The 18,911-nt window shown below is 40.8% G+C and overlaps 1 protein-coding gene across 5 annotated transcripts in view; it reads right to left on the reverse strand.

The window, feature by feature from the left end:
• Positions 1 to 647: 647 nt before the first annotated feature.
• Positions 648 to 18,911, reverse strand: part of ARVCF (ARVCF delta catenin family member) — a 203,587-nt gene continuing 185,323 nt past the window's right edge. For 4 of the 5 annotated variants that reach the window (XM_065739053.1, XM_065739050.1, XM_065739054.1 and 1 more), the window contains 9 exons: positions 15,328 to 15,455; positions 14,253 to 14,403; positions 12,700 to 12,892; positions 11,963 to 12,074; positions 11,286 to 11,376; positions 10,693 to 10,743; positions 5,679 to 5,770; positions 3,070 to 3,183; positions 648 to 1,781 (listed from right to left, as the gene is read on the reverse strand). In XM_065739053.1, the coding sequence (XP_065595125.1) occupies positions 3,082 to 3,183; positions 5,679 to 5,770; positions 10,693 to 10,743; positions 11,286 to 11,376; positions 11,963 to 12,074; positions 12,700 to 12,892; positions 14,253 to 14,403; positions 15,328 to 15,455 (920 nt within the window). In that variant the 3' untranslated portion in view covers positions 648 to 1,781; positions 3,070 to 3,081. The remainder of the gene's footprint in view (positions 1,782 to 3,069; positions 3,184 to 5,678; positions 5,771 to 10,692; positions 10,744 to 11,285; positions 11,377 to 11,962; positions 12,075 to 12,699; positions 12,893 to 14,252; positions 14,404 to 15,327; positions 15,456 to 18,911) is intronic. The other variant, XM_065739051.1, reaches the window with a different exon arrangement.

Here is an 18,911-nt window from a genome sequence, read left to right on the forward strand (position 1 = left end):
CCTGCAAACTACTTTACATGGTTATTAACCTATCCTCTGCACAACAATATATATATAGATATATAGATTTATTTATTTATATATATGTACTCATGTCAATTCTTTAATATACTCATGAAGATAGAAAGCTCTTGGTACTTGCTTTTTTTTTTGTGTGTATTTTTTTTAATTTTTCTTTTTTTAACAAAAACTTCAGACATTTACTATTACAGTAATATTTTGGGTGAGGCAAGGTTGTTGGATATTTCCCCTTTTAAATTACAAAGGAAACAGCAGGCACTGAAAACCCCAAATGATGTTTGCTAAGCTCAAAAACGCGCTTTCCAGTCACACCATTTTTAGGAGCTTACTTAGAATTAAATGTGGCAACCAAACAAAATCAGCACAAGCCCTCTGATGCTACTAGTGAGATATTTGGTTCCTATTCTTTTCTGCTGCCCTCCCTTGACCAATGCCTGGAGAAAATCAGTGATCTGAAGTCACTTCATGGCATTATCAGATTCTGTATATGCGGCGCATATTCTCTGTCCTCATGAGGTAAAAATTCGGCCTTATCCAGAGCACGCCACGGCATCTAAGAGGAGAACGTTTGCACATGGATGATTTTTACACCACCTAAAATAATGTAATCCCAAAACAAAACCCATTACCCTTTATGGCATTTTTCATCGCAATCTACAGCCCAAAGCAAACATGGATAACAGTGACAAATTAACCATCAAACATAAATGACAGACCCATCTAAGATGTACAGTATGTTCAAAATAAGACATCCTGTGGTGAAGCTTCTATTCCAACACGTTAACAGCTAAGGCAAAAGAAATTGTTAACTGTCATCACTGGTACAATTAAAGCGTAAAAGCTCCTTACTGTAATCTTTGAGAATAAGAAAATAAAAAGCCAGCCACCTCCATTTCTCAGCATACATTTCTGAACTGGGGACACTAAAACCTTCACGTGGAAATAAAAGCAGAGCCATTACAGAATTCAAAAGGCAGAAGGACTGTACATCAGATTATAACGGTAATATAGCACTGTGATTGATACAGCTTACTCTTCTAAAAGCAGATTTATACAGCTTGCATCAACTTTGTTATCTACTCTCCAGTTCGTTTGACCAGCATTTTATATTTTTTGTTCTGTATTTTCTCTCTTCGTTGAAATTCAATAAACCCACTCAACGTTCCTGCAATTCCTGTTGAAATAATGAAGAAAACCTCAACATTTTTCAAAAACCCTTTAAAAATGTTAGATTCACAGTTCAAAATAAATCCCCCAAAACAAAAACAAAAGGAAACAATGGGACCCAAACCAGAAAAGTGCTATTATCTTCATGACTACACCTAAGGTATCGTTTCAAATATTCTGCAGTTTCACTTGTGAAGCTGTCCTCTTTGCTGCTGCACGACCTTCGCTTCTCATTCTTGGCACCTTCTGCACGTAAGAGTCACCTACAAATACGGCCAACCAGATGGAAATTGGATTCTCTTCCCTTGCTTGCTTTATTCTTGCAGGAGTGGGAGGGAGCAGGGGGCGGCTATGTCTGGTGGGAATGTAACTGATTTACAAAAACTGTCTTGCTGTAAGGCATGGTGCTCTGGGGTTGGCAATGGAGCCAGTTGTGTTTTCTCCCTGCATTCTCTTAGAATCCGCAGCGTTGTCAGTGATGCAGCGCCCTCCAGGTCGGAATGGCAGTGGTGACTGATGAAATCCTTGGTGTCAATTCCATGGTTTTTTTTTCTCCCCCTCAATTAAAAAAAAAATGTGGTTGGATTCTAGCCCTGCAAAATAAAGCCAGAACTGATTAATACCAACAAGCAACATGACACTGGTGGTGATCTCCATCACCTAGTGCTACGACAATGAATGGAAATCCCAATCTATCCCCAGTAGGGTTTGTGGGAAGGTCTGACTGGAGAAGATAAATACAGACTTCGTTCAAAATCCCACCCATACGCATTCACTGCTAAAAAGAGTGCAGGACTGGAGGCATACAGGCACACGTTTATCCTTGCCCTCTGTCTGGGCCAACAAGGCTGACTACACAGCAGTGTGTCAGTGCATGAATCCAACGGCGCTGGGGCCTGCTGCGTGGCTACACAGGGTACCAGGGGGGGGTTAAAGACTGCTCTGGCCAAGCACTTCCAACCCGGGAAGAGAAACAATCTACAGCACTTATACTAGAATCTTAAAAAGCCTAATTATGACAGGGGATAAAGCTCCACATTTTGGAGTTTGGGCCTAAAAGGCCTATTATCCATACTGATGGGAAAGCTGTCCAGTGCCTTCTCAATCATTTCTTAGGTGTTCCTTCAGTCAGCCAGGGCCACAAAATCTGCCATTCCAAATGGGGCATCAAATCTGCCAGTGATGGATGGTATAACCAGGGTAGAGGACTGTTTAGCAAGACAGTGGGAGACAGACTGGCAGTGGCAGGAGTAAAGAACAGCTAGTGACATTACTAAGGAACTTGGCTGGTGGCAAAGGCAGAGAGCTAGAATGCAACAAAAAGAGGTGCCTTTCTTTAACAACAGTAAAGAATTGGGAAGTGGGAGTTGTGGTGTAACATTTATTGTGTAATCAGAATCATCTCCCTTGCCAAAGTTAACTGTGTACAGGCAGCAGCTTTACTGCAGATGGGCAGGGCCATGTAATTGTAGGGAACCTCCAGGGATGTTCATGAATAGAAGGATACGCTTTTCCTTTAAGTCTCAGGCTAATCCTTATAATGAATCTGAAGGGGAAAAAAAAAGGTTGCAAGTAGGAACACACTATTTAAATTCATTCCCATGGTCTACCAGGAGAAATCTTTCACATTTTTGCTGACAACCAATCATTCAAGATACTACTTTGCTGTGTAGTTATTTGACAGATTATTTTTTAATCAAACAGGAATGCTTGATTACGTTCCATTAAAGACACAATAAATAATATAAATGCCATGTTTCCAAATGTATTTTCGTGTCTCTGAAAGGACTCAGCAGTTAGCCTTGAAGAGATTCCACAGCTATACAGACCATGCACAAGATAAGTTAATCACTAGCACCAATTACCATTAAAATGACCTACCATGCATGCAAATTAGACCCAGGAGTCAACAGGCTGGGGTTTAATGTCACGAGCATCCACCAGATTCACCGAAGCCCTGTTACTCCTGTTAATGTTTTTCCTATTTGTGTCATTCTGCAGCACAGGGTGAGGAGTTAAAAGCAAAACAGAGCGGATTAATCAAAACAAAACCACCAAACAAGTCAGCTCGAAGGAGCACAAGGGAAAATTAGTTGTGGAGAAGGAAACAAGATCAGCAAAGGCACAATACCAACAAGAGCACTTGCAGCAGCCAAAGGCTGCACTTCCCTGCCATCATTATTCAAAATGCTTGGCCACTCTTGAGCCTCAAAGGGTTATTTACAGTCTTCAATGGTTACTGAACAGTTTACAAACTAGAAGACCCCAGAGTTCTTTTTCACAGGATAGGGAAAAGGAAAAGTAGCAGCTAGACAGACTTTGCTCCAACTGAGAATGCACCAGAGACTGCTTTTGAGGCATATAGCAGGCTGAATTCAAGAAACCCTTTATCCTTAAAACCAGGAGGTAGCATAGACTGCAGTGTGCACATTTCTGAGGTGGAATATTTTTTATCCTGTTCCTATAAAAGCAAAGCAGCTGGAACTCTGGGTTGTGCTTCATCTCAGACATACACTGGGAATTTGGGCTGAGTTACATGATTTAGAAGATCACTTACATGAATTCCGAGTGGCAGAATTAAGAAATATTTGTTAAATTTTCTGCCTGACCCTTTTTTCTTTGGAAAGACATTTTCTGTAAAGTTTGTGTTGATCAAAATACTGATGTCACTTAATGCACCTGTTCTCACTGCATCCTCATAATGCACATCAGAAGTGTTATGAGGAGACTAGAAAGTTTATACCATTAATGCTGGTTCAAGCTGGGCCATCTCTTATCCCTTCAGAACAGCACTGGAGGAGGGAGCACACTGTGAATTCAGTGATCAGGTTATATCAGTTGCAAAAAATGAATGAAAGAGCACAATCACCTCCAAAGGACAAGGTGAGATTGTGCTTTCCTGTCTTCACCAGACCCTGTCAAGCAGAAATGTAGGAAGGTTTAGACATAAAGGTGATCACTAGTGGATTACTTTAATAGGTGTCACCACACGTCTGGGCTTAGCAAAGAAGCTGCAGGGTGACTGAACAGGAAAACTGTAATGATTGTTCTCTTTTAAGAGCCTTCTGAATGACAGAGGTTTCCTAAACAATCTACAGCCATCATATTCACTTATTTCTAGAACTGTTTGAAAGAGAAAAGGGGTGGGAAGTGAGCTACCTGCTGAATCTAAGAGATCAGTGTTTCAGATTAACCACATTACTCTAGACCATTTACTCAGGGCTCACTGGTTCTCTTGGCACTGTAGTGTTGTCACAAGGCAATGACTGATTACATTAAAAACTTTAACTGGGCAGCCCCCAACAAGATGCCCAGAACTGACAAATCAAAATGAACGGTGCTTAAAACTGCAGCTGGATTTAAGCCATTATCCACAGTATACCTTCAGAGAAAAAGAGGGCACAGTAGGGAATGCATAAGCAGACAAGTTAACATAGGCAGACTGATAGAGAAGGATATTTTCCTGGTCCACAAAAAACAGGAAGCTTTTTCTGCAAATCGCATTTTAATTTCTCTTCAATATAGTGTTTTTCTTTCAATTGACTCAGGTTTAATTGTTTCCAAAGAACACAAATCCCCTGGACTTTCTGACATCACCAGCAACATGCTGAAGGTTATTAAAGACAGCTATTTACAGACTAACAATAGTATTTCCTGTCACTGATTCTTGGTTCACTGAATCTTTTTTCCCCCTCAGAAATGACCTATCCAGGGGAAAATACGAGCTCGTTTTGAGGCCAGGGAGAAGTTATGGCCACAGCATTGTTAGAAGCATTAAGCAACTTTTAAATAAAAAGATCTACTGAAATGGCATAGCAATGAAACAGAAATTAACAGAACCCACTAAGACACATTTGCACACAGCCCCCAAGGCAAAACGCTTTGTCAAGAAAGATAGCTGTTGTTGTTGCTGTTAAATTAGAAAATGGTCTGAATTTGTTTTTAGGAGGGACACACTCAGAAGAATGCACATCTCTCCCTCTCCACCTCCTTGACCCACACCCATTGTCTGCAGTCAGGACTCTGAGTGAGTGCTGGTGAAATGAATGCTGCTCACCACACTGCTCTGGACAGATGCACAAGCTGACACGTACTTCTCACAGTGAAAACAATAAAGCAGTGTGATGTTTTGAAGTGACTGTTCTCAGAATGAAGACTGAATGCAGTTATTCACTTTAGGGCAAGAGAATGCTGCCTGCACAAAGATGACAGAACAAAACCTTTATTTTCTTACAACCTCATTCATTTACAAGAATATATCAATTGCCTGCATTTACTTCTGCACTGGAAAGCAGCGTTTTGTTTCTATTTCTAGTCAGCCAATGCTAGGTTAGGAAATGATGCTTTCATCTTAATATCAGACAAGTGAAAAACAGGCACCAAAAAAACTTCACAGCCCTCTAGTGAGTAACTACCCTGTTCCTGCTGAGAACACAAGGCTGTTTCTTCTAAAGGCACTAACTAGCATTCAGCCATAAGGGGAATCTCACTTTTAAGGGTTCTTTCTCTGAGGCGTCCGCTGTGTTATCGCTGGTCTTGTATTTGCGCTCCTTGTCCCGGTGATCGATGGTGGAGTACCCATCTAAGGAGGAACAATATGGCAGTTAGGCACGAAGCAAACTGAGAGCAAAACAGAGCTGATGCTAGCAGTATTCTTCAGCAAAGGAACAGGAAAATAAACCATCAAAATCCAAAGACGCTGGCAGCCTGCTTCTCACATATGCTCCAGCTCTGAAATTTTACCAGTTTAAAATAGAAAAGCTCTTTTTGTGTGTGTGTGTGTCACTGCCAGATGCTGGCACTCATTAGCAAGCAGAACTGTTTTCATCCCAACCTACTGCAGTTCTGTAGTGTGCCTAAGGAAAGCAGCAAGTTGTCATCTCAAGTCCTGTGGCTAATGAGCTCCAAATTCAGCTCAAATCCTGTGTTCCTTGCTTAGCAGCCTGATTAATTGGCTGTGTTCATTCCCTGAATGCTCTGCAGCATGTTCCCACTCTTCCTGAGCCTGACTATTAACAGGACATAACAGTAATTTGAAATAGCCCCTTTCAGCAGATTGAGGAAGGAAGACTGTTGAGCTGGAAGAAATCTTGATGCAAACCCTGCTGTGCTAGGACTGCCTTTCATTCCAAAACAACACTTGATAGTGCTTTTTCTCCTGACAACTAAGAAACTATGATTAGCACACAGAGGAACAGTGCGAGAGAGTATTACAAAGAAATAGCTTTAAATATTTCAGAACCTCTCCTTTGAATCAGTTCAGCCAACACAAATCTGAATTTATTTTCCTGATGCATTAGATCTCCCTCATTATCAGTTACAAATAAATCATCTCCTGCTCTGCTTCAGTGGCATCATAATCTGGAGTAAATGACACTCAAATACCTGTAACTCCTATAGGCTTTTTTTTTTTTTTTTTTTTACCTGTGTAATTGAGGGATTCTTAATGTTTTCACATCCTGACAAACCGGGCTCTTAGAGGACCACAAAAGTTCTTAGGGAACTACACAAAATGCTCATCTCTTGGCATATCACTTGCCTGCAAAACATCACTGAGAAAAAAGTTTTTTGTGGGGCTGCCTTGGCACAAAGAGGCTCTGTTTGCCCCCATGACAAAGCAGCTGGAGTGGCCTGTACCAAACAGTCACAGCACAGTTCTAAATGATGTTTATTCTGGTCACAGTGAAGTTGATTTTAAAAGAGCTCCAGTTTTCTACACGTCTCATGTGCAGACAGACCTGAGCTAGCATCCATGACACCATGGGTAGTAACATTACTTCACCACACTGCTAAAGATAACTAAAGAATTTCTAAACGTTACACATTTAGTACAGAGATTTTACAGCACTGCTACACAGAACTTCACTCACAAGCATTTGCTGCCAACGAAGAAGTTAACATCACTGGCTATTGCTTTTGAAGATAGTAAAGCCCAAAGCCTTCCAGTTGCACCCAGTCACCCAGCCAGCATTTGTGCATAATCATAATGCATAATCAATAACTATCTCCTGAACATCGACCATGAATACTATTAGTTAAGTTATATATTCAAGATTTATCATTCATTTAGGAGTAAATTGTTCACTTGGGTATACGTGATGGAATGATGGAAACAGGCTGACTCCCAGTAATTTAAACACTCAACTGAAGTGGCTCTTCACAGTCAGATTTTAATTGTACTCACAATGGTGTAACAGATCTCTCTGTGTTTCTTTACTGGTATCAAGGGTGACCCCCCAAATATTTTCAAATCAATTCCTCAGACACAGAGGGAAACCTTTAGCCCACCCCCAGAAAGCAACAGCCATTAAGGTGAAGTATGGCAGCTGTAATATTTTCCAGATAACAAGGTCAGAATAAAGACATTAATCATGAAAAACTTCAAGTAGACAGTTCTTCAATACTTTAAAAGAAAAAAAAAAAGTAAAACCCCATGCTCGACAGGAATCTGACAACAAAGAACGGGCAAGAACTTTGGTTTTTGTATCCAAACTCCAAGATGTCCAACCCACTGCTGTGTGGCCCACACATGAATGGTGTCACACACATCAGTGCTAATGGTGTATGTGCTTCTGAGAACCAAGCACTGTGCTACAACTCAGTCAAGATACACAGCAGAGATGGGAAGTTCATGACTGGACCTAATAAAATGAGTGATGTCTTGAAGAAGGCTGCATCAGAAAAGTAATACCTCAGTCTGAAGGACCATACCCAGTTTATAGACAGTACTGTTGGTTAGTAGAGGCACTCAGCATTCTTGGCTTGTTTATTCCTCTCTCACCTTTCTCCTTGTCTTCTGTATTGCTTTACCAAGTATCTGCCATTCATTCTGCAGCAACATTTTTATGTCATCACAAATGACAAAACCAAATGCCTTCTGAGTGTCAATCCATCTATGCCCTCATACATCTCTCAACTTACAAAGACCACAAAGAAGGAAAGGAAGAAAAAGGAGAAGTTATGCCTAAAGATACGCAGGTATAAAAGGAACTTCTGAACCATGCATCTTTGTTTTCAACAATTCTCAGCTCTCTAATGCTCTTGGCAGATTGACTGCAGCTTAACTAAGGCACAGGTACAGTTCTGGAGAACTCAAATTTCACACACAGCCTTGAGATCATAGTTGTGCTGCTTCTGCAGGCAGCTCAGGGTCACACCCACCCTGAGGCAGCACTGTGACTGTAAGCATCAACCATCTTCAGATGACTCTGTGCAGTCTCTTGTTTGGAGCTGATGAAGTCTGACAGCAGAGCTCCCTTTGCACAAGGCTGCATAGTGCATCCCATAGTAACTTATAAAATGTGTTTTTCCATTTCCCAGGATAACTAAGCTCTGCCTAGGTGCTCTCATTGCCCCACACAATAGGAAGCTGACTTGTCCAGTACTATAGCAGTATCAATGAGGAACATATCCTTCTGCATCTCTAGACACATTAACAATGAATTAATTTCCTTTACTGAGAAGGATAACTTCCCAGCACTGGCAAACAGATAACAACAGCATGCTTCTTTCTGCAGACTTAGAAAAGAGACAACATGGATTTAGCAGTAAAGGGACAGGTACCCAGAGGGCTTAGCCCTGATGAAAGAGGCAATAATGGAGCAGTCAAAAGATAATGATGTTCTGGAACAAGCAAGGTCTTCTAAACTAAAGAGGAGAAGGATGAACACTTTGGGCTCAATGGATGGGCAGCTCTAATGTGTGCAGCATAGAAACACACTGAATGTGACACATTCTGACATGTATGGTACCAAACTACATTGCCTCAAAGTGGTACACCAGCATGGTAATTATGAAACATGGGGGCATCTGAATTAAATGAAATGAACATCACAAAGTTGGAAGCTGATAATTACAGTAGAAATATACAGTAGAAAGATCTTAAGGCAAATGAAGTCAGAAAGAGAGAAAGACAAGTGAAAAAAAAAACCACCACCAAAACCAGGGCACAGGACTTTTCAGCAATAAAACTGAAAAGACATGAGCTGGGATGCTGAAAAACGGTCTGATATTTGGTCATACATTTTCTTGGTAAATGTAAGTGAATTCAGTATCTCCTGGAGGATCAGAACTTCGGTAAGGAACGTGTGGAGATGCCAACAAACAATGTTCACTGGAGGCAATAACCCAGGAACGTGCTTAATGATGTTCTGTTCCTGATACCTGCAAGTTTACTCCAGAGTGGAAAACAGAACAAAAAATCCTCCAGAATGTAACAATATCCACAACGAAGTTAAAATCATAACATATATTCTAGATCATTTCCTCCTGTAAATATGCCCATAAGATATGTAACAAGTAGCATCTGTAAGAGCATGAAGGAGAGAGATGAAGTATTGTTTTTCTAGTGTCCTGAAACTAAGGACAGTAGACAAATTCATGTACTCCCTCCCTTCTCAGCTGACCGCTGAAACCAGAGAAAGTTATAGCCATACTGGAGATGAAAGTACTCAGGAAAACTTCAACATATTTCATCTTCTAACAGTGATGAAAGAACTGCAGAACAGAATGGCCCAGGCCATCTGCCTGTATCACATATATGCTGTTAATCTGCATTTCTCTTGGTACTGAGATATATACCAGTAACTCCTGAAAGCACGAGGAAACAATCCTGAGACTACAAACATTCAGCACTGCACACAGTGCAGCACCTGCCTGCACACAGTTATCCTGCCATGCAATCTTCTCTTCTCAATTTTCTTCCATTGTGAGAACAAATGTTTCAGTGTTCCCTTAGGCAAAATACATATGGACAGGTGATTCAAGGCAGGTGGTATCTCCTTTTCCCAAGAATATGAAAGGTAATCAGTATCTGTTATTCACCTTGGTTCTAACTTAACTTTTCAGCTACAATCACAAATAGCAGTGTATTTAACAGGTTGATCTGGAGGCATTAATATAAATATTACAAAAAAAAATACTACCAACTGGAAGAACTAAAAATTCCCAAGAGAGCAGGCAGTACCTTTATCTACCTCAGTAAAGGAAAAAAACCCCACAATTCTGCAAGCCAGAAATTGTAGAGTTTATCAGTCTCAAAACATGACACTGGCAGTAGCTGAGAGTTCTCCATGTGAAGGACAAGTCTGGCTCAGTTAGATGAAGGTAAATGAAAAGTAGTTGGGAATATTGTATGTACTAACATTTGGCTGTAACCTACAGAAAACAAAGAACAGATTTAAAAGTTCATACTGAAGTAACTTCTCAACTCTTTTTCCTGTTTCCAAATCTGTAACACAGAATGCAGCTGCCTCAAGGGACAGAGGCTAGAATGAAAATGTATCTGTACTACGCTTAAAGTAGTGAATAAATTAGTGTGTGTGTGCTGCACAGTCATTTAAGAGGAAAAAAATAGAAAAATAATGGCAACAGCCAACCTTTTGTAAGGTAACAACGTCAGCTTTATCCATTTGGGAGAGCACCACTGAAAGAAATAGCTGAACTTTCCTGTAAGTGAGACCATGCTTTACTGAAACAGGCAGAAGGTTTGATCTATGAGTTTACCTGGGCCAAGTTCATCCATAGGAATCATATCACGACTCCCAGTTTTCTCATTATCTGTAAAACAGAAGCATGGAAGCGTAACTACTTGAGTTACATTTGCTTTTCTCAGTATCTGGTACTTTTAAATTAGTCACAGAACCAGAGAGGTCCTTACAGTACTAGATGCAGACCTACAGTAAAAAAAAACAAAAAAAGTATTCAACTGCTATCCACTCAGAAAGGAAAGTTTAATTTAAGCTCTCCAGGCAGCACACAAAATCTTTATTTTGTGCTTTGGACTAAGTACCCCTGGACAAGCTTCTCTTAAGCTCCATCTCACACCTATCCCAAATTTTCCCAGATTATTTTAACTGATGGTTGCTTTCTTGACTTGTATGCAGTATTGGCAGTGCACATTTTGCAAGAGAAGGAAAACTACCCATATCCAGACAAATGGACTGATCACTTTGTTACTGTGGGTTAAAAAGCACTATATAAATAATACATTTACCCCTTCATATCTTGCCCTCCTTTTCACTTCCTGTAACAAAGTTGTGGCAGATACAGCAAGCAAGCAAAGCACCATACAACAAGTGGTAACTAGCAGAACTGACCTTGACTTTTATCCACCAGTGGCAAAGTGCTGTCATCGTAGCCAGCCCGGCCTGCAGTACCCTTGGAACTCTTTGGAGTTGCAGAAACAGACTTCAAAACAAGAATTAAGTAAATATGAAACTGCTGCTCTGGGAAATCAAACAAGTAAAATAAACAGTATGAAGTAAGATCACATATTGCTTCTAAATCCCCCTCTTGTTGATAGAATGGCTGAGGAGGGTTTTTTTTCATTTTCATATAGACTTGTTAGGGGAAATATCTAGATGGCTGCACTGTTGGTATGTAAAAGGAATTCAGCCTTTTCGGAAGGGAAGGTAGGGAGGCTGCAGTCAAGAACTAACAGCTGCCCTGGGCTGCTGCCTGAAATAAATGTTATATGAGAGGAAAAAAAAAAAAACAGTTGAGAAATGACATGCTAATTCTTCTCTGAGCAAAGCACACACATTTGGCCTACACAACATGGCATGCTTCCAAAAGCTAAAAAGCTACGTTTCATAGACCAGTGGAAAACCTCATCCATGAAGGAGTGCATGATGCTATGACTGAATAGCTCTATTTCCTACAAGAACAGAATCAAAGCCTGTAATCTACCAAACATTAATATTACACTAATTGAGGACACCTTCCACTCAGATATTTCCATAACTACACTCAATCTGAGACCCAGCATCTTTACCTGGAAGTGTGATTTGTTCCAGCCATCTTTCTGCAGAGCATTTCGTAACTCCTTGTAGCTCCAGATCATCTGAAGAACATGAGATGCTGCTTTTGTTTCTCGAGGAGACTGGCTGATTTGCAAAATAAAATTAGAATGTTAAATATCAAGCAGTATACAACTACTCATGCATGAGTTTTAAGATGTATGTGAAATAATTTAGTGACTTCTTCATGTAAATGGGTATTTGCTGACAAAAGAATCCAAGAAGTCAAACTGCAGATTTTTGTTTTCACACTGCATTCCTGGGTGAGCACAGAGGCCAGGGCACTCCTTTCTTTTTGTACTTGTCACTAACAGAGAAGAGATGGATTCCATTCTGCTTGGATTTATTTAGAGAAAAAAACCCAAAAAACAACGAACACACACACACACACAAAGTTCCGAGCTGCCTTTAGCCAAAGCAGTTACTGCACATCCTTAACCATTTTATTTAAAACAAGATTTCATCAATAGCAATCCTTTAAGGGATCAGTGACATACTTTAAGATGTCAAATCCTAACAGGCTTTCACTCAGTATTGTTTCTTTGAAGTTACAGATCTTCTGAAAGTGTGACATTTCATTGTGTATGTATTCATTCAGCTTCTGAAAGGCGAGAATGGCAAAAAACCAGAAACAAAAAAAGCCTACTGTGCACTGTGGTATTTTCAAGCTTGCAGTGGGTTCTCATACATTTTGCTTTCAACTGTTACTTACCTTGACTTGCTGATAGCTACCAGCTTCTGGATGCCCTGTGTCTGGATCAGAGACCTTGCATTTTCTGAGCTGTCAGTAATGATTTCATGAATTGTATTTAACACTGCAACCACTGTATCCTCTTCCAGGTTCTTTGCAGATCTCTGCTGCCTCGTGGGCAAATTTCTAACCAGCTCACCCATGGCATAACTACCTGGAAAAGTGGAAGAGATAGGACTGCTCAGCCCTAGTAATCCTTTCAGCTTCACATCCTGAATGAAAAATTCAAGGGTGCTTGCCAGGTCAAAAAACTTAATAATGCAAGTGTTTTAAACAATAAGACTAACTTTATAGCATATTTATCATTTATTATTATTTCAAGGTGATTAAGAGTTGATATCCAGAACAAAACTCCTTCATCGTGAATACTAGAAGGCAGAGAAGGAAAAAATGCAGACTTTATTGTGATTTTACAGCCAGCATCTATCATACTTCACAATGCCTGAGGCAAAAAGCATCCAGTAGCTGCTGCTATAGCCACACATTCGTGCTAATATATGCACATGGTTTACTCAGCATAGCTTTTTAATAGGCCTTCTGGGGCAAGGTGTGCAGCCATGCATTTTTTTTTTTTTACCTTCCTCCAACAAAGATAAAGTGTTTCCTCCTGGGTCCAGTTAGCCTTCACACCATATAGTACTGGAGAAAAACCAAGGAGCCAGGAGTTTATCACTCTCAGGTGTCTGTCTGCACCATTCGCCTAGCAACACCTCTGAACTATTAAAGGAGAAACTTGATGTGTTAGGGCAGAATTCCACTTGGCTATCAATGAATGATAGCCCTGAACAAATGCTGAATACTTCCTAGCCTAACAAGGTCATAGTTTAAACAGACATCAGTTAAACACAGAGGCATCCAGAGGAAAACTCAACTCACAGCTGAACCTTCCTGATTACGTGCACACAAACACATATTTACCCCATTGGAAAGGAGCTAGTGAGCATTACTACAAAAACAATTTGAAGGCTACATCTCCGGTAAGTTGTTTGTCATGCTGCTTCTACAGTAACTACCACAGGGAAGGAGGACATGAGAGGAAAAAAAGGGACAACTTTAGATTCTCCTTCATGTCCCCAGGCACGCTCAGCACACCAAGCTCAGGACTGCCACTCTAATCTCAACAGTGGGCCTAAGGAGGAACACACCTATCAGTAACCTCTAGCAGCCTATTAGTAAGGCAACTAGCAGCCCAGTGTGCCAGCTAGAGCTAACAAAGAGACGAGCAGTTTGTTAACCTAACCAGTTGTCTGGGCACATACACATGCTCTCCACTCCTGCAAAAATCTAAATTTATTTTTAGTCCTTAGGGATCTCCCTTAAACCATGGCTTGTTTGAATGGGCTGAAAATATATTCTGAGATGAAAACCTTTATTCTGTGTAGCCACCAAGTGAATCTTGGATAGCACTGATAGAAACTGCATACAAAATGATTCCTCAGCACAAGTGACAAAGATGAGATGTCTCTAAAAGAGCATCCAATATTCCAGCCTGCTAAGAGAAGTTCAGATGATACCTATGAGGTCTTTATTGCGGCGATCCATGGAAAGGTTTCTCAAGGCAATTGACACAGCCCTTACAACCTTGTCAGAGTCAGACTGGAGTAGCTCCACAAGCACTGGCAGGCCTCTCTCCTTCCGCACAGTTGCACGAATGTATGTGGACCACTGATCAAAACACAAGGAAAAAGAAACAACACAAAGTATTGTGAGCTCGTACACCCATTCTTTCTTTCCTTTGGAAATTCTTTCAGTGCTGTAATTCATTCTTGTCTTCTCCAAACACAAAGTTGTGTGTGCTGATGCATCTGTAACCTCACCTATCACTCACGTTCATTAAGCACCAAAGAAAAACCAATGTGGAGGTTCAGCCTGCAGCTTAGTAAGCTGATGGAGAAAGAGGACAGAAATGGAAGGAATTTCATCTCCCAGCCAGCATCTGTTCTGTACATATTACAGTGTGAAAACACATTCCCCTGGATTAGGAAAAATAGGTCATTTGGAGGGAACAGTAAGGCATCTAAAGCATGTTATCTTCCTCCACCTTCAATTTTATGCTATTACTCTGTCTCACGATTGATTTTAAAGTAAGTATTCAGGACAGTTGCAAAACACCACCCTGCTGATCTTCAGGCTCCTGCTCGCCCCAGGTTTGCCATACAGTTCTAGAAGTGTTCAGGTATATCTTTGAGAATTACCTGATTAGTACTAGGGATGGCTCAGAAAGACAATCAGAGGTCACTTCAGAGTACAGTTTCTTGAGCAATCTGACAGCCTAATGAATTAAGTATTCACAACACGACCATGTAAAACAACAAGCTTTCCTGAAGGGATGTGGCAACAGTTAAGTAGTTTAAGTAGTAAAACCAGCTCATGGTTAAATTGTCATAAGCTCAGTGACATTTGCACATAAACACCATCTGCTCAGAAGATGCAAAGCATGTTAAGTGGGCAAATAAATTGGAAATAACTTTTTCACCTTCTTCCTTTTTAAAGGGCATGTAAATGCCCAAGGTAACAGTGCACGTACAGTGGATGTAGCTTTGCTTGTTACTTACACCAAGAAGAGACTAAAGAGAAGATTGCACTCACTGTCCAGTTGCCAGCACTGAGATTCTGCAAAGCCCCTGCTGCAGCTTCCAGGGTGTTAAAATTCTGACTTTCGGTGAGGATGGAGAGGTACAGTCGGACCACATCTGGCTGGTACAGTAATTCGAAGCCTGCAGGTAGGGAAGAGGACAATGGAAACAAAAGAAGTAGAGAAGGCACGTGTGAACAAACATACCTTTATTTAATTACATTACAGAAGAGTCAAGAAAAAGCTGTGCCACAGAAAGAAGAGCTTCTGCCATATTCAGGCTATTTTTTTTCACTCTTGAATGCAGTGCATGTGGGAACTCATCTACAGGACATTCAGCTGGAATGAAGGTGTCTGTGCTTGTCGGTACGTTGATCACTGAAGTCTGTGCTATGCCATATAACTGTCTAGCAAGTTGAGTGTGTGTAGTGCATGTAGCAACAAGGTGGCATGAGACAATGGCTGTCTGCAGTGATTCTTATTTTGCATCTGTAAATTGGACCGTAAAGTCAACTTGCACGCCTTTTTTTCTTCCATTCAATTTGTCTCAGATACCAATACCAGGGTCAAAGAGAGCAAGCTGCAACTCCATCATCCACCCCCTTCTCACATCTATGTGAGGAAAGAAAGATGAAAGATGTCAAAATGACTAGAATTCCAAACTGGCAGGAGCAGGGAGAAATACTGCCTCCAGTTCAAATATTAGGCAAAGAAGTACACTAGCATCATGTGACACTGGAAGACTGCAGCAGACACTATCAACTAAGTATCCCCAGTGTCACTGCTGCAGCCTTGCAATTTAAGCATGTCAGGAATGGGAACTATTTGCAGCTCTGCCACACATTTCCTTTTGTGATGCTGAGTAACTGATAGTAGCATCCATGTCTCAATTTCCTCTTCTCAAAGGATTAGGGTTTATCCATCTAACCACAGTACAGTGGGGCAATGCTTTAGACAAGGTCTCATAGTTCCAATTTAGTAGCAAATCGTTGCATATTTTCAAGCAATTTTACTTATCTTTCATCACTAAGTGTCTTACAACACTGAACTGATGAAGGAAGAACATGCAAGCATCCAGTTAGAGCACTTCCCAGAAAAACAGGATCCAGGAGATCATAATGCTGTTCAGAGCATTTCAGCAACAACAAAATAACTTCCCTAGAATTGTTCTGATGAGTGCAGGAAGGCACAAACCACCTACAGAGACACAGCTACAGTGACTGCAGCTGTAAGACATTTCTGAGTCGATGGCTTCTGAGGAGTTTGCAATAAGCAGGTGTTACTTGTGAAAACATTTCTGAAAAAAAATAAAGGCATGAAAGCAAGCATGAAGGTATGAATGAGCTTGGGAAGCAGGAAATGTAAAGCTTGTCTTGAATAGAAGATTTTTTTATTGTTTGTACAGATAAAAAGAATGTTTCTCACATAACAAGATGCTATCCCATGAGCATACTGTAACTCAAAGCAAGTTTTCCACTAGCAAGACAGCAAACCTACAAACACAAATCACACCCTCTCTTCAATACTGCCTCTTCACAAATCAATTATTACTCAAATATAGATTTTTATCGTATTTTGGACATCTCAAATGAAACCTAGAAACAAGAAAACTGAACAATGCTATTCCATCAAATGGATATACCGTCAAAAACTTTCTTTTAGAAATCCTCTGCTGCTGAAGATTGAAAAGCCTTCTCAAATGAAAGCCTTACATTTCAGCTCTACTTTTCTCTGTTTTTTGCTGTACTTGTAGCTGTGGGCTCACAACTCTAAGCCTAGTCTAATATTAACCATAAACACAAGGCCGTGTTAACAGCCTTGGATGTAGAGGACTTATATACCCCACTGAAATCACACATCATTAGCCAAGGGTTTCTTTGCTCCATAGCAGAAAACTGAGCTATGCATGAGCATCCACGAGCTCCACTGTGCTGTCTTGCACTTTCCCTGTCCAGCTTCACAGCTGCATTCTTTTTGAACTGCTGGATAGTCGACTGCTCCACGTGGGCCTGTGACTGCTTTGCCACCACTTGCTTGTTACATGACACCTACAGATAAGTGCAAGCTGCAACAGCTGGCAATCCCCAAAGGCATCCTGCCAATCCATACCACTTTCTCTCCTCTTCTCCCCTGTCCTTCTCTTGTACTGCAATCACTGCCTCCGTATTGAATGCTTAGAAAAACTGCAGTCATGTATACACGAAGCATGAACAGTTGCAGTCTAAAATTTGCCCTTTCTTTACCCTTTTGGTTGGGCATCCTTCCTTCCTTCCTTCTCTGGGTATGAATGCTGAGATGCACACAGGAGCAATAACCATCTCACCTCCACTTGGACAGAGCTGCATTCCCATCACGCACCTCTTGCTCACTTTCTGTCATTACTTCTCTTCATGCATGAAAGCCTCTCCTTTTTCCAACTTACTAATGTAAGAGCATCTCAAAAATGTCCCCCACCCCTGTTCAATAGCACATAACATTTCTTCTACCAATCTCCAATGCATTTCTGCTTTGGGCTGTAATCCCTTAGCTCTTGCTGTGAGTGATTCCCACTTCATTCCATACAACCCCATTTTCTAACTACATCTACACTGCTCCATTAAACATCTGTTCTAAGAGGAGTTAATAAGTGCTATACACCATAGGTGAGACCTTCTCCTCCCTTGTGTCATTCCCCACCTCGGGGGCCCCCCACCTGCTGCACGCTTCCAGCACTGCATAAACCGTGCCAGAAAACTGCAGGCAGGAGTGCTAAACCAAAGTATGAGCAACGACTCTCATGGATAACTGCTCATTAGCAGAGATGAGGATCTAACAGCAATAAAGGTACTTCTCCACCAGAGGGTTCTTCCCTCATTGGCAACAAGCTGGCACTTTTCATAAGCATTACACTCCCTTAAAAAGAAACAAACAAGTTTTGCATTTTCTCCATCTGCCTCCTGCCCTAATGAGTCCAGCTCTGCTATTTATAGGATGCAATTTGTCTGAATTATTCTAAATTTCCTTCCAGCACTGGAGGCCTCACACATCTTTCCACAAAGCGCTTCAAGCATGTTCCTGGGAAGCACAGCTGGTCTCACCTCCATTAAACACCTGCTTCTCTTCTAAACTGATTTCCTTAATTTCAGGATCATCTTAATTATTTTTTTCAGGTAACGCTGCTTTTGTGCAATATATAGCTAACTGCTTATATCCATGTTTTAAAAGAGAAAAGGAGGGTTGTTAGAAATAGGCAATATATCAAATGAGAAAAAATAGGAGATGCTTTTCCTTTAAGAAAGTGTTACGGTTATAGCCCAGATTCAGCACTGCCCTACAAAAGATCATTTCTCCCAGAATAAATGAGACTTTTTCCTTAAGTTACAGATTTGTGCTGAGTTGCAATCTATACTGTTTCCTTCTGTAAAAGCATGGGGATAAACCTTTTATTGCTTCCCTCCCTGACTCCGCTGTAAAATGCAAAGCAACCCATTTGGCTGTATTAACTTTTCCCTTTTAGATAAATGGAAAATGCCTCAGACACTGATGTCACTGTGTTGGATGTTTTACAGCATCTAAGCATTCTCCTCAGCCACTGGCATAAATGTGTATACAAAGAAAG

The sequence above is a fragment of the Cyrtonyx montezumae genome, unplaced genomic scaffold (genome assembly GCF_038088225.1).
Source record: "Cyrtonyx montezumae isolate F1298 unplaced genomic scaffold, pur_monq_1.0 scaffold_23, whole genome shotgun sequence".
NCBI lineage: Eukaryota > Metazoa > Chordata > Aves > Galliformes > Odontophoridae > Cyrtonyx > Cyrtonyx montezumae.